General features: G+C 40.6%; 1 protein-coding gene across 2 annotated transcripts in view; it reads right to left on the bottom strand.

The window, feature by feature from the left end:
- Positions 1–3,934: 3,934 nt before the first annotated feature.
- LOC115167600 (SH3 and multiple ankyrin repeat domains protein 2-like) overlaps positions 3,935–16,280 on the bottom strand; it is a 236,447-nt gene continuing 224,101 nt past the window's right edge. For both annotated transcript variants that reach the window (XM_029722187.1, XM_029722186.1), the window contains one exon: positions 3,935–6,169. In XM_029722187.1, coding sequence (XP_029578047.1) covers positions 5,626–6,169 — 544 coding nt within the window. In that variant the 3' untranslated portion in view covers positions 3,935–5,625. The remainder of the gene's footprint in view (positions 6,170–16,280) is intronic.

Raw genomic sequence — 16,280 nt, 5'->3', positions numbered from 1 at the left:
CTGTCTCTAAACAATTGTTGGAAAAATGATTTGTGTCATGCACACAAAGTAGATGTCCTAACTGACTTGCCAAAACTATAGTTTGTTAACAAGATATTTGTGAGTGGTTGAAAAACAAGTTTTAATGACTCCAACCGAAGTGTATGCAAACTTCCGACTTCAACTGTACATGCACACACTACGGACTCCGAAATTGCTCTTCCTAATATTTCTATATTTCTTAATTCCATTAGTTTTTGCTTTTTTTTGTTGCTTTTTTTGCTTTGTGTGTTTTATTGTGTATTGTTAGATATTACTGTACTGTTGGAACTAGGAACTCAAGCATTTCACTACACTCACAATAACATCTTCAAAATATGTGTATTCAACCAATACAATTTGATTTGATTTTGATTTAAAGGTGGTGGAATTATTAGGGAATTAAGTAAAGGTCAGTATATGGCATATCTTTTGACAGACACACCGCCACACCTTCATGTATTCGATCTCCAAACCAAAACGAATAGCAGGTGTATAGCACCCGATTCTCATGCTTAAGTTCAAGGTGAGAATACGCATAGAGAGAAAAGCATATAAAAAAGGAATTACATTCCATTTACACAAGCTTAGCTCGGGTCGGAATCAGGCCCTTGTGGCATTGTAGGCAATGTTTGCGCAAACATGTAGTTGTAGTTTATATGTAGTAGTTTATATCAACATGTTGGCAGTATCAGTCTATTGGACACCCAGTTTGCCAACAACTATTGAAAAACAGTGCTATTGTGTAAGAATATTTGAAGATAAATACACAACACAGAGGACTAAAGGTCAAGAGGACTAAAAGTCAATAGAGTACTAACGATCAATAGAAATAGTTTTTTTCTGTAATAGGGGATTAATGATCAATGGGTCAGAGACATGGGAGGATATTTCAGTCCGGGACTCATAGCTACATGGCAAGTTCTCATTGGTCCAAATTGTTTATTGAGCATGAAATAGGATACTTGTTATTGGAATATTGGCCCAGTATAATTACAATGAATTCCAATTAGTCAACCACAGGCTAGGATTGGGTTATAAAACGACATCCTGTCCCTTTGTTCTGTGTAGAGAATCACTGAGGACAGGGGAGAATGAACATCTACCTCTCAGCATAACATCTATCATTTGTCCTCTTTGAATAAACCTATTTTTCTCCCCCTGATTTGCTTTGGGGTCTGTGTTACTGAAGAGTAAAATCAACTGCTAACAAGTGCAACTGAGTTGAATTGGTTAACCTCGCTTGCAATGCCACCACCCGTGCCATCAAATTGCTAGCTCTTCGGTGGCTTAGCTGGCTAAGGCAGTTGTCGACAGGGTGTTCATTTGTAGTGAGAGGGTGTTCAAGTGTAGTAGTAAGGGCTCGTGAGGACGGAAGCTACAGTATACTGTCAGCAGCAGCGTGACCCCCTTTACAGTGGTGTCATGACTGGGATACCTTGTTGTTGATTTGGGGGGTGGCGCTCTTTTTCATGGTCCTTCGAGACGGATCCAAAGAAGCAAAACGCTTGAAACACAAAAATAGGCACATCAGGAATTCAATTAATACAACCATAGTGCAATGTTATATTTATTTCTTACAGTAACTTTTGGTTGCCATACAAGAAGTATTGAGGATTTGGGGGGAAGGAAGAGTGCAGTTACAAGGAACTTCTCTTTCTTTTTCATTTTGATAATTAGATAGTTGACTCTAAATATGCGGAATTACAACATATAGAACATGAACACAAATATACACAAAAGAGCCGGAAACGTCTTCGTAATTATGTAGAATTAAAAAATAAAATTAAACCAAAAGAGAAATTAACAAAAGTATTAAAATAGTTGCCGATGGGTAAGTGAAGGACTGTGTTGTGATGGTAGTGATGATAGTGAGCCATGCCAGTCCTTATGTAGCATAGCCTTATAGTCACACAGTGATGGTTTGTATAGCATCTTAATACGACTACTCAGTTCTATGATTCTGCAAATAAATTAGCTTAGTGATATGTTGTTTTTTCCGTGAAGTCAACAGTCACAACTAGTCTTTTATTGTACGTGTCTACGTAAGTTGAGCATAAAAGTGTCATCGGGACAGTTTTCGATCCAGCGGACTGTGAGGTTATGTATACATTTAAAGCGTTTCAGTCATTTATACACACATTATACACAGACTAAGTGATTGGAATTGTCAAAAATTACAATATTCAAGATAGGCAGGTGATGGCCAGAGGATAGTATATAAAATACATTTTGATTGGACAAATGTCTTCTGTCCACTCCATCTATCAGTGTTCATAACATCAACAGGTGATAATATATCATGATAGTTCATCTTAAGACTGGGAAAAACCACAACCAAGGAGATCATTCAGTAAAAATATTGCTTCTTAATTTCCTCATAAATCTGATAATATTAATTTCTATTAATTAATATTTATATATAATATATATATTATTTTTTTTACTTTTTGGCAAACCACACTTCAGAGTTGAACATTTTTCTCCAAATGTCTTTTAGAAAATTCCATATAATTCTATATAATCATAAAAAATACTGTGCTTTTTTTCTACGTCACTCTTTTGTTTCTTTTAAAATAATGAATGGATTATAGCAGCGTTATAACTCCTGCAAGTCCTCTCTTTCTGTTGGCCAGGTATTCCCTTTTTTTAACATCCCTTTGTCTTCCCTTCATCATCATACAGTTGCACACAGAGACAGGGAGAGAGAGAAAGGAATCTCACCAAGGTAGATTTTTTTTGGTCCAACAGGAGACCCTAAATTGCAGACAATCCAATGTTCATAGAACATCCCTGTGAACTGATAGAATCATGGATATGTCTCAAATGATCACACATACTGTTCACTTTTTAGTGATATGTTATAATATATAGGTCATCTGGGTACAGTAGAATACATGGCTTCCACACTTCTCTTTGCAGTGCATTATGGGGTAGTTCTAATCTAGTTCAGAGGCATAAAGGCCAGAAATGGGGCACTATGTAGAGAATAATGAGCAATTTGAGGCACTATCCAAAAACAAAACAGGGATAAAGTGACAAGGAAATAAGTTCTGAGGGTGGATGCAATGGTCATATTCTTTCATAGAAATTCTCTCTCTAAACCTTTAAGAAATATTATACATATAATTATTCTATAGACGTACTCTTTTCTTTAAATCATTCCTTTATACACATTCAAAGCAATAAATATATTCTATTTACTTAAAATCAATGCCACCAAACACTTCCTGGGTATTCACCTATCAGCAGTTCTCATATTAACATAGAAGTAATGATGTTTCATGAAAAGGGAGGGAGACAATTGATTGGCTGTCAGATGAGAGGTCTGATTAAAAGACACGCTTGTTCTACCAGCTCATTGGTGTGAGAAAATTACTCAGTAACACTTTACTTGAAGCCTGTAGTAATAATACGTTAAAACTTTTTATAAGCAAGCCTTACAAAATGGTTATACCTGCATGCTTAAGTAAAGTGTTACTGAGGACTCTCCCTCTCATTCTCAAATGAACAGGGACCAAATGCATCATCTAAAGCCTGCTCGGTTAGTGCTGCTGTGTCACACCTCTTTTCTTCCCTCTGGAAACACCAGGTAGGATTAACACCTCTTCTTGTCAATAATGACGTTTTGTGAATCATCGGCGATGCAAACACTTATTATACACAAACTTTGGAAACGTTTCTATAAATCTTTTTTTAAATCCTCTTCGGTGATTGTGTGAATGTCTGGGTAGTAGCTTTATTATTATTATTATAATATATTTTTTAATGTAACTTTATTTAATTAGACAAGTCATTTAAGAACAAATTCTTATTTACAATGACGGCCTACCTCGGCCTAACCCGGACGAGGCTGGGCCAATTGTGCGCCGCCCTATGGGACTCCCAATCACGGCCGGATGTGATGCAGCCTGGATTCAAATGGAGTGCCTTAGACCGCTGCACCACTCAGGAGCCCACATTTTTGAGTTTTGAGTGAATTAATATTATTCATATTATTCTTGGCCTCTGCACTACACAGTATACTGTAGGTGAGCTGTCTAAAAACAAGCACATAGTTAACCAGTGTCCTACGTTAACAGAGATCACGAAGTAACGTCCATTTTGCGTTCATCCTTTCAAAATGGGCGTTTTTCAAATACTCGCCGAGAATCATTATGTCAACCAAAAAAAATACAGCCCTCACCTATACCACAACTGCACACACTGGTATTAATATAAAAACAATGTTTGATTTGCGATTAATCACTAGAAATGATTAAAGATGGCTGAACAAAGAGGAGAGAGATGGCGATATTATGGCAGAAAAATGTGTTTCCCCAAGTTGTTGTGATAGGTGGATTATTTCTGTTATAGGCCTGAAGGGAGATTGGTTGGTTGGGCGGTAGGGTGTAGGGGGGTGGCATCCCACTCCTGTCGGGGTCGCTGTCAAGTGTGTGGAAGACGATGACAACACACGATGCCAACACTTAGGACTAGATTCTATCAGATTCATGCCATCCAACACCCGCGTAGCTGTTGTTTTTGCGGTGTTGGAGGTGGAACTGTGTTAGAGCTGTCAAATCCACAAGCGGCTCCCAGCATTATACCTAAAACGGACATTGATTTTGGCTGCACGGAGTCGCATTAAGATAAATCCCATGCAGTCCTGTTTACAAGTTCGAACACTGGAATGTGAGATGCAATATGGACCTTGATTAGGCTGACAGAATCTAGGCCTTGCACTCTCACTCATGTCTTTCTAAAAACACATTTAACAAACCTCCCACAGCGCGCGCACACACACACACGTACGTCACAAACATGTCTCTGACAAAATGCAAATACACACATCTTCCACAGTGAACAGGGATGTGAAGGGGACAGTGGCGCCTGCTACAGTGGAGCCCCTCCAGCCATGCATTAGAGTGACTAACACATCATCATGTTTCTCTCTCCCAGGAGAAGGCCATCGTCGGATCTGTGTGTGCGTGTGCGTGTGTGTGTGTGCGTATTTGCTTGCAGCGAGTGATATGGTTTAGGATTCAGCTAAACATTTCTGCAAAGGTTCTCGTTTCTAATGTTTTTCCAAATGTCTGTTTTTCAAATGTCTCTACAACGTCAGATGCATCCATAAACATAACCCGCGGTTTTACTCTAGTGAAGAAATATTCTCTGAAGAAACTCTAGCAAAGATAGAAAAGGAGCGCCAACCAGCTCAGCTGGTTCCAAACACCCGCACTGGGGGAGTTTGAAAAAGGATTGAGTATTCCAATACTGATTTCTATCAGTATTTCAAAGTGTTTGAGGGCTACGTTTCAAGAGTATTCCAAAGTGTGGTCTTTTGTATCATGAGCATCCCTAAAAAGATGCAGGATTTTTTCCACTCTTTCTCCATTCTGGAATGCCGCCTTTCTCCAGGCTATTCCCAGCAGTTCCTCCAGGATTCCGACATCCCCTGATACTCGGGAAGCAGAATGGGGAGCGATCAAACACAAACACGCCACAGAGGCGAGGCAGGAAGGGAGCAGTCAGAGGCCGATTCCTAAATCGTCTCAGATTTTCCAAGACTGAGAAGGAAAACAGGTAGGAGAGAGAGTGTTCCAGATAAATCCACACCCCCTGGCTTTATCTGTCCTGCAGCATTTTGAGGGCCCTCTCGATGTTCATGCGGTGGCCCACCCGCGTCACCCCCAGGTCAATCAGATCTTCTTTCTGCAGCGAAGGCAGGTGGGCGCCCTCGATCTCGTTGTCCAGGAAGGCGTCTTTATGCTCCGACAGATTCAGGCTGTCCAGCCAGTCGGCCACGTCCAGCTTGCTCCACAGCTCCACGGGCTTGGAGGCAAAGGGCTTGCCCGAGGTGGCTATGGCCTGCATTAGGGTGAGCGGCGAGGGGGAGCGCGAGCCACCGCACGAGGACCCTCCACCAAGGCTACCGCCCATGCTGCCGAAGCCTCTCACACTTTCCATGGGCAGGGTGGGCAGGCCGAAAAGGTCGCTAAGGCTGGGTGAGGAAGAGTGTGTTAAAGAGGAGGGGCAGGGGGGCGAGGAGAGGGACGAGGTGTCCGGGGGGCTGCAGAGGTGAGGGGGCAGGCTGGAAGGAGGGGTGCAGGAGGAGGGGGGCAGGCTGAAAGACACGGTGGAGTTCCGCTGGCTTCCTGTGGCTGGAGAGCTGGAGAGAGAGAAAGAGAGAGAGAAAGAGAAAATAGAGAGGGAGGGAGAAAAGAGAGATCATGAGAACCTAACATATGTATGGCACAGTGATGAACTATGGTATAGAGTGGCTGTACAAACTAATCCAGACCATAATGATCAGAACATAGCAACCAAAGAAGACCATGCCAACCTAGAGAAACTTGGCCAGATAGAAACCTCCCCCACTACAGCATGCGTGTGTGGTTGTGTGTGTGTGTGTGTGTTCAGACCTGGCTAGTGTTCGCTGACCTTGACGTGTGGCAAACCTGCTGAGGCTTGGTGTGGAAGTGGGGTTCACCTAGAGCTTTCTAAATAAACATGAAGTTCATGAACATTCAGTATCTTACTGATCTAAGCACAGAATTCTACTGAAATACTTGAAAGAGCCACTAGGGTGCAGTGTTGTGAGTGGATTTTTACCTAAACCTTACTTTACTTCACTGGTATTTTATAGTCCACTATTTAACAAGTAGGCTATCCATATTTAGCATTTTTCAAACACCTGAAAAAGCTTTTTTTCCCTGCAATCTAGAGCCATAATCATTATGCTTAATTTTGTGTAAAAAATATGTTTATTTTTCTGCATATTTAAGCATACCTCTTGAGCTGTCTGTATCCTCCTGATGTATTTTTTTAAAGAAACTAAATATGCTTCTTTGCATCTCTGCTCAAATCTGGGTAAAACATTTATAGGAATGTGAGTCTTATTCAGTACATTTAGTAATTGCTTGCTTTTCTAAAGTCTATCAACCTTGTCAGCAGGCATGCCAGCTAAGATAGTTAGACAAGCTAGCTACTCTAACTTGATCGAAAGCATGAAATGACTTCTTGGTAGCTAGTTACAGAGATTTGGAAAGTATTCAGACCCCTTGACTTTTTACACATTTTGTTACGTTACAGCCTTATTCTAAAATGGACTAAATAGTTTTTTCCCCTCTTCAATCTACACACAATACACCATAATGACAAAGCAAAAACAGGTTTTTAGAAATTGTCCAAGTGTATAAAAAACCGTAAATATCACATTTACATAAGTATTCAGCACCTTTGGCTGTGATTATAGCCTTGAGTCTTCTTGGGTATGACGCTACAAGCTTGGCACACCTGTATTTGGGGATTTTCTCCCATTCTTCTCTACAGATCCTCTCAAGCTCTGTCAGGTTGGATGGGGAGCGTCGCTGCACAGCTATTTTCAGGTCTCTCCGGAGATGTTCGATCGGGTTCAAGTCCAGGCTCTGCCTAGGCTACTCAAGGCCATTCAGAGACTTGTCCCAAATCCACTCCTGCGTTGTCTTGGCTGTGTACTTAGGGTCGTTGTCCAGTTGGAAGGTGAGCCTTCACCCCAGTGTAAGGTCGTGAGCACTCTGGAGCAGGTTTTCATCAAGGATCTCTCTGTACTTTTCTCCGTTCATCTTTCCCTCGATCCTGACTAGTCTCCCAGTCCTTGCCACTGAAAACATCCTCACAGCATGAGGCTGCCACCACCATGCTTCACCGTAGGGATGGCGCCAGGTTTCCTCCAGACGTGACACTTGGCATATAGACCAAAGAGTTCAATCTTGGTTTCATCAGACCAGAGAATCTTGTTTCTCATGATCTGAGAGTCCTTTAGGTGCCTTTTAGCAAACTCCAAGCGGGCTGTCATGTGGATTTTACTGAGGAGTGGCTTCCATCTGGCCACTCTACCAGGCCTGATTGATGGAGTGCTGCAGAGATGGTTGTCCTTCTGGAAGGTTCTCCCATCTCCACAGAGAAACTCTGGAGCTCTTTCAGAGTGACCATTTGATTCTTGGTCACGCCCCTGCTCCCCGGTCAGTCTGTGTTGGTAATCCCGCCGAACGCGGCTTTTTTTTGTATCGTATAGTGGAGCTGCATAAATATTGATCTCCACTTTCTGAAGGATCCAGTTTTGAAATCAGTGGAATTAGAGTATGATAGCTAAAGAGATCTCCGGATTACATCTTCATACTAAGGGTAACCATTTTTATTTTTTACATTTAATCTTTATTTAACTAGGCAAGTCAGTTAAAAACAAATTCTTATTTACAATGACGGCCTACCAAAAGGCAAAAGGCCTCCTGCGGGGACGGGGGCAGGTATTAAAAATAAAATACATACAAATATAGGACAAAACACAGATCCTGACAAGAGAGACAACACAACACTACATAAAGAGAGACCTAAGACAATAACATAGCATGGCAGCAACACATGACAACACAGTATGGTAGCAACACAACATGACAACAACATGGTAGCAACACAACATGGCAGAATCACAACATGGTAGAAGCACAAAACAGGGTACAAACATTATTGGGCACGGACAACAGCACAAAGGGCAAGAAGGTAGAGACAACAATACATCACACAAAGCATCCACAACAGTCAGTAAGTGTCTATGATTGAGTCTTTGAATGAAGAGATTGAGATAAAACTGTCCAGTTTGAGTGTTTGTTGCAGCTCGTTCCAGTCGCTAGCTGCAGTGAACTGAAAAAAACGAGGGGATGGTAAAGAAGGCCTAGAAGGCTAGCATCCTGGAGTCGCCTCTTCACTGTTGACGTTGAGACTGGTGTTTTGCGGGTACTATTTAATGAAGCTGCCAGTTGAGGACTTGTGAGGTGTCTGTTTCTCAAACTAAACACTCTAATGTACCTGTCCTCTTGCTCAGTTGTGCACCGGGGCCTCCCACTCCTCTTCCTATTCTGGTTAGAGCCAGTTTGCGCTGTACTGTGAAGGGAGTAGTACACAGAGTTGTACAAGATCTTCAGTTTATTGGCAATTTCTCGCATGGAATAGCCTTCATTTCTGAGAACAAGAATAGACTGATGAGTTTCAGAAGAAAGTTATTTGTTTCTGGCCATTTTGAGCCTGTAATCGAACCCACAAATGCTGATGCTCCAGATACTCAACTAGTCTAAAGATGACCAGTTTTATTGCTTCATTAATCAGAACAACAGTTTTCAGTTGTGCTAACATAATTGCAAAATGGTTTTCTAATGATCAATTAGCCTTTTAAAGTGATCAACTTGGATTAGCTAACACAACATGCCATTGGAACACAGGAGTGATGGTTGCTGATAATGGGTCTCTGTACGCGTATGTAGATATTCCATAAAATAATCTGCCGTTTCCAGCTACAATAGTCATTTACAACATTAACAATGTCTACACTGTATTTCTGATCAATTTTATGTTATTTTAATGGACAAAAAAATCTGTGTTTTTACAAAAACAACAACATTTCTAAGTGACCCCAAACTTTTGAACGGTAGTGTATATTTTTTATACATTTGTAAAAATGTCTAAAAACCAGTTTTCACTTTGTCTTTAAGGGGTATTGTGTCTAGATTGATATGGATTTTTTAAAATTTAATACATATTTGAATAAGGCTGTAACGTAACAAAATGTAGAAAAAGTCAAGGGTTCTGAATACTTTCCGAATGCACTGTACACTAGATGGCTGTAGGGGGCGCTGTGTTGAAGCCACCGTGCCTACATCTTGGCACTCCCTCACCATTTAAAAAAATATTTTGGAAGCTATAGAAATTCATTTATTAATGACTACATTCATTTTGGCCACATTTATTCTATTAGACACCTTAATACATACTTTTAAATTATATTATGTGAGCTAAACATAGTATGGGTGACTTCAAAGCCTTCTAATGGCCAATACTTAGCATCCTCAATTCAGGGTTTATATACATCTTTGGTACAAACACTTTGTCATTTGGACGTGGCGTTCAAAATTTAAACAGTATTTGACTGGGGAATTCATTTAAATTGAAATAACCATATGTGATTTTCACCATTGCATATTTCAGCTGGCATTCCCTCTAAGGTTCACAATACAGTATTTGTATTTATTAGGGATCCCCATTAGCTGCTGTCAAGGCAGCAGCTACTCTTCCTGGGGTCAAAACATATTAACAAAGGATAAAACAGTACATCATATAACATTATTACACCACTATATATCTACAATACAAAATGTATAATTCCACCATACAACAATATTACAATGTACTGTACGTGTGTGTAGAGTGCGTGTGCTAGCGTTTGTGTGCATATGCGTGTGTCTGTACCTGTGTGTGTGTCTCTTCACAGTGCCTGCTGTTGCATAATGTGTATTTTTATCTGTTTATTAAATCTGATTCTACTGCTTGCATGTGTTACCTGATGTGGAATAGAGTTCCATGTATTCATGGCTCTATGTAGAATTATGCACCTCACGTAGTCTGTTCTGGACTTGGGGACTGTGAAGAGACCTCTGGTGGAATGTCTTGTGGGGTATTCATGGGTGTCCGAGCTGTATGCTAGTAGTTTAAATAAACAGCTCGGTGCATTCAGCTTGTCAACACTTCTCACAAAAACAAGTAGTGATGAAGTCAATCTATCCTCCACTTTGAGCCATGAGAGATTTACACGCATATTATTCATGTTAGCCCTCTGTGTACATTTGAGGGTCAGCTGTACTGCCCTGTTCTGAGCCAATTGTAATTTTCCTAAGTCCCTCTGTGGCACCTGACCTATAGCAGGAGGTGTAAAGCCATAACACATACGTTTTTCCAGCAGCAGACTATGATCGATAATTTCAAAAGCCGCACTGAAGTCTAACAAAACAGTAACAGTAACAGTGACAGACTGTTTAAGAGAAGAACGCAGATAACCAGGAAACAAACACACTTCATTGCATGTAGAAAAAAAACTTGGCGTGCACAGAGGCTGGAGAAGCTTCCAGCATTAAGTCCACAGAGCATGTCCTAATGTGATTCACTCTGTATCTCTGTGTGCGTGTGTGCGTGTTTAGAGAGTACATCTACGTGCATGCGTTCATACAAGTATGTCTTTTGGTAGTTGAACTGTACATAGAACAACAATGCAACATATCGAGGAAGAGGATTATACAGTATTTGAGGTCAGCTCAGCTGAGAATAATCATTACGAAGTGATTATTACGGTCATATCCAGCAGTTAATTCCAGAAGAATACCATTTGACCATCTGGCTTCAGCATCACAGTATCCTCGACTCCCAAAAATATATACCTAACACAAACATGCAGTGGGCTTGACACTCAACACTAGAGGGACGGAAGAGAGAACCTAGATCTGGTTTGCAATCTAATGTAAATATACATTTTTTAGGAACAGTGTAGTGTACATATCAACCCCCCACAGACCACAGAGATTTGTGCAGCACCAGATGGAGTGGTGAGATGAGTGATGGATCGATGGGGAGATGGATGAAGAGGCGTATGGAGTGAGAGCAGGGACACACAGGGCAAACCCATCACCTCCCCCAAAAACACACACAACTATGCTTCATTCCATTCAGATTAACACCCTCATTCAATTCCGCCTCTAAACTTCCTTCGGTGGTACCATACTGATCGGGCTATGAAGGGCTGCAATGCCTGCTAATTCGTCGACTAATATATGTGTAGCAGTCATTAAATACAGTGGCAAGAAATGTATGTGAACCCTTCAGAATTACCTGGATATCTGCATAAATTGGTCATAAGATTTGATCTGATCTTCATCTAAGTCACAACAATAGACAAACCCAGTCTGTTTAAACGAATAACGCACAAACAATTATGTGTTTTCATGTCTTTATTGAACACAACGTGTAAACATTCACAGTGCAGGGTGGGAAAAGTATGTGAACCCTTGGATTTAATAACTGGTTGACCCTCCTATGGCAGCAATAACCTCAACCAAATGTTTTCTGTGGTTTTCTGCACAACAGTCAGGAGGTATTTTGGACCATTTGTCCAAAATGTATGCAGAAATCCAGGTAATTACAAAGGGTTCACATACTTTTTCTTGCCACTGTATACTGTAATTACACTCCTAAGTATGGACAAAACCAGAAGACACAGCAGCCCTTGATGCCAGGTTGGTTGTCCCTTCTTTCCCTCGTACTATATGGATAAACCTGAGGAAAGTTAGGGAGGAGAAGTGAAGAACACAAGGGCATTATTTGTCCCAAATTGAATTGGGCCAATGTGAAAGCACTCAGTCCCCCCTTTGGACCTGTAGCACTTTGCACCATGGGTAAAACTTACAGCTTGTTTTTTCAGCACCAGCTTTTCCACAGGAAGTCATCGTGATGGAGTGAGAGATGGAGTGAAACAGAGGACACATGAAAAGATGAGACAACAACAAAACACATGGAGAGACACAAACCCTCTATCACGCACGAACACACACACAAAAAGGGGGAAAAAGTGGAACAGAAAATCGGACAAAATGTAGTGAAGAAAGAACATCTGTCCTTCTTAACTGACAACTCACTCCAACGTGATAACCTGCTTGGGAAGATGGGACTTCACTTCACAGAACAGAAATCTCGTAATTTCCTCTAACAGTCATAGTCTGGTCTATTTCACATATACTGTGCATGCCCATGTACTGTACGTGCCCCATGAATGCACTTATAAAAGTTATAAAAGTTGATGCTTCGTTATCTGACACACCGATCCATTTCTAACTGAACAATACCTTGCTGTTGAACTTGTGATCACAATCAATACCATCATGCTGACAAGGTGGGAGAGGGATGAGGGTGTCAATACCCTACCGTGACAGAGCAAAACACACCCTGGACAACACATGGGCAAACATTATCCAGCAATGAAAGTAGAAATTATACCTTCTGACTTGCTTGCTTTAATGACCAACCTTCCGCTCCTTCTATAGTAGATGTAACAGCTGAATGGTTTACTGTGTATAAATGGGTCTGCTTTGACCGAGCCATTTTCTACAGAGTTAGTACTGGATGCTTCAACTTAGTGCAGTGAATTTAACCATTATAGATATAATGTACTGTACACACTAGAGGTCGACCGACTAATCGGAATGGCCGATTAATTAGGGCCGATTTCAAGTTTTCATAACAATCGGTATTTTTGGCCACCGATTTGCGGATTTTTTTTTTTTTTTTACACCTTTATTTAACTAGGCAAGTCAGATTAATTAAGAACACATTCTTATTTACAATGACGGCCTAGAAACGGGGGTTAACTGCCTTGTTCGGGGGGATTCGTTTTTGCAACCTTCGGTTACCAGTCCAACGCTCTAACGACCTGCCTTACATTGCACTCCACAAGGATTAACAGGCTGACTACCTGTAACGCGAGGGCAGCAAGAAGCAAAGGTAAGTTGCTAGCTAGCATTAGACTTATAAAAAATTATCAATCTTAACATAATCACTAGTTAACTACACATGGTTGATGATATTACTAGTTTATCTAACGTGTCCTGCGTTGCATATAATCGATGCGGTGCCTGTTAATTTTCATTGAATCACAGCCTACTTCGACAAACGGGTGTTGATTTAACAAGCGCATTTGCGAAAAAAGTACTGTCGTTGCACCAATGTACCTAACCATAAACATCAATGCCTAACAGGAATATTTAGACTTAGCCACCCGTTAGATAAAATACGGAACGGTTCCGTATGTCACTGAAAGAAAAAAACTTTGGTTTTCGAGATGATAGTTTCCGGATTCGACCATATTAATGACCTAAGGCTCGTATTTCTGTGTGTTTATTATATTATAATTAAGTCTATGATTTGATAGAGCAGTCTGACTGAGCGATGGTAGGCAGCAGCAGGCTCGTAAGCATTCATTCAAACAGCCCTTCGCTGTGCTTCAAGCATTGCGCTGTTTATGACTTCAACCTGGGTGGGTATAATTTGTGGAACGTTCCAACAGGAATCTATTCCAAAAACTTCGTAAATAACAAGGTTTCCAAAAAACAACGCATACAAAGTTGTATAGCGGCAGAATAACATACCGGGTAGGGAGTGGTCTATTTCATTGCGTTTTTCACTCATCACGTTTATTCCGAAAAATGTCTGTCCTCACGTGTCTGTTTGCCTATGGACAAACATTAAGAATAAGCTACGTGGTGAGTTGATGCCTATTCGGCAGCTAGTTAGCTAGGTTTGTATGCGTTGCTACTTTGTATGCGTTGTTGGTTGGCAACCTTTTACTTTACGTTTTTTGGAACAGATTCCTGTTGGAACGTTCCACAAATTATTCCCACCCCTTCAAGCCTATCAACTCCCAAGATTAGGCTGGTGTAACCGATGTGAAATGGCTAGCTAGTTAGCCGGGTGCATGCTAATAGCGTTTCAAACGTCACTCGCTCTGAGACTTGGAGTAGTTGTTTCCCTTCCACTGCATGGGTAACGCTGCTTCGAGGGTGGCTGTTGTCGATGTGTTCCTGGTTTGAGCCCAGGTAGGAGCGAGGAGAGGGATGGAAGCTATACTGTTACACTGGCAATACTAAAGTGCCTATAAGAACATCCAATAGTCAAAGGTATATGAAATACAAATCGTATAGAGAGAAATAGTCCTATAATTCCTATAATAACTACAACCTAAAACTTCTTACCTGGGAATATTGAAGACTCATGTTAAAAGGAACCACTAGCTTTCATATGTACCCATGTTCTGAGCAAGGCACTTAAACATTAGCTTTCTTACATGGCACATATTGCACTTTTACTTTCTTCTCCAACACTTTGTTTTGCGTTATTTAAACCAAATTGAACATGTTTCATTATTTATTTGAGGCCAAATTGATTTTATTGATGTATTATATTAAGTTAAAATAAGTGTTCATTCAGTATTGTTGTAATTGTCATTATTACAACAACAACAAAAAATAATAATAATCGGCCGTTTAATCGGTAACGTTTTTTGTGTGTGTGGGTCCTCCAATAATCGGTATCGGTGTTGAAAAATCATAATCGGTCGACCTCTAGTACACACGCATACACACACAAATGCACACACAAAAACAGTCATGAGACTCTTTCTCCATCTCACCACACAGCCTCACACATGCACGCATGCCTGCATGCACTCACACACACACACACACACAATCACACACTTAGTCTCACACAGACTCGTATATGTTATGCAACCGTGGCCTAGTAAAGGAGGTTGCACGTGATGTGGATTTGCACTGTGATGACACTGAACTCTACTGTTAGGCCTGACAAACACATGCGCCCCCCCCCCCCCCCCCCGACATCACTCCAGCAGGCCTCAAGACTGCTCTCATCAACTCCTTTCATTCACTGGCGCACTAATCTGTGAACCTAAAAGACAGGGATAAAAGTGAAAGGAAAACATTTAAGAATGCTAAAAAGGAGAAAGAGCAAATCAGTCATGTCGTAGCGTTCAACGCTGAAGACGGAAAGAGACTGTGTCTTATGAACCTGTCTAAGTTACAGAGGGGGGAGAAACTGAGACAGAAAGAAACGGACAGAAAGATACAGAGAAATAAAAAGAGATGGAAGGCCCGAGAATGAGACAGAGAGAGAGCGAGAGAGAGAATATAGGCCACCCTCTCTTTCATATCCATCTGCTCAGCTACATGGCACCTTGCCCCTTCTGCTACCTAATCCCTCACACACTTTCTCACTTCAACTGTTCTATATGATCTCGTTTTTCATATCCCAGTTTACCTATTTACTTATGGCCCTGCCTACACCTAATGACTTTTTTAAATGATATGAGCAAAAAATATTCCACTTTATTTGGAACAGCAAGCCAGACAAAATTAAACAGGCCTATTTATATAATGAATATGAACTCGGAGGGCAGAAATGATTAAATATTAAAGCATTTGACCTCTCACTAAAGGCTTCAGTCATACAAAAGCTATACTTAAATCCAAACTGGTTCTCCAGCAGATTAGTAAGAATGGCTTACCCTGTGTTCAAGAATGGGCTTTTTCCCTTTATTCAGATTACTCCCTCTCACTTTTGGTTATTTGAAAAATAAATCATCCCCAAAATATCGCTATTTTTAAAACAAGTCATAGAAAGCTGGTTGCAATTGCACTTTAATCCACCAGAAAAGACAGAACAAATATTACAACAAATATTATGGTTAAAGTCAAATATACTAATAGATAAAAACATTTTTGAATTAAAAAAGACAACTGCATAATCTTTGTAAATGATATCATAAATATGACAGGTTAGCAAAAATATATGGAAATGTCTGCTCTATCCAAATTACAACCAACTGATTGCAGCATTACTGCAAAAATGGA

This window comes from Salmo trutta, chromosome 29, assembly GCF_901001165.1.
Source record: "Salmo trutta chromosome 29, fSalTru1.1, whole genome shotgun sequence".
Classification (NCBI taxonomy): Eukaryota; Metazoa; Chordata; class Actinopteri; order Salmoniformes; family Salmonidae; genus Salmo; species Salmo trutta.
Note: the sequence above shows the minus strand (reverse complement) of the source record. Positions and strands in the feature narration are given on the sequence as shown.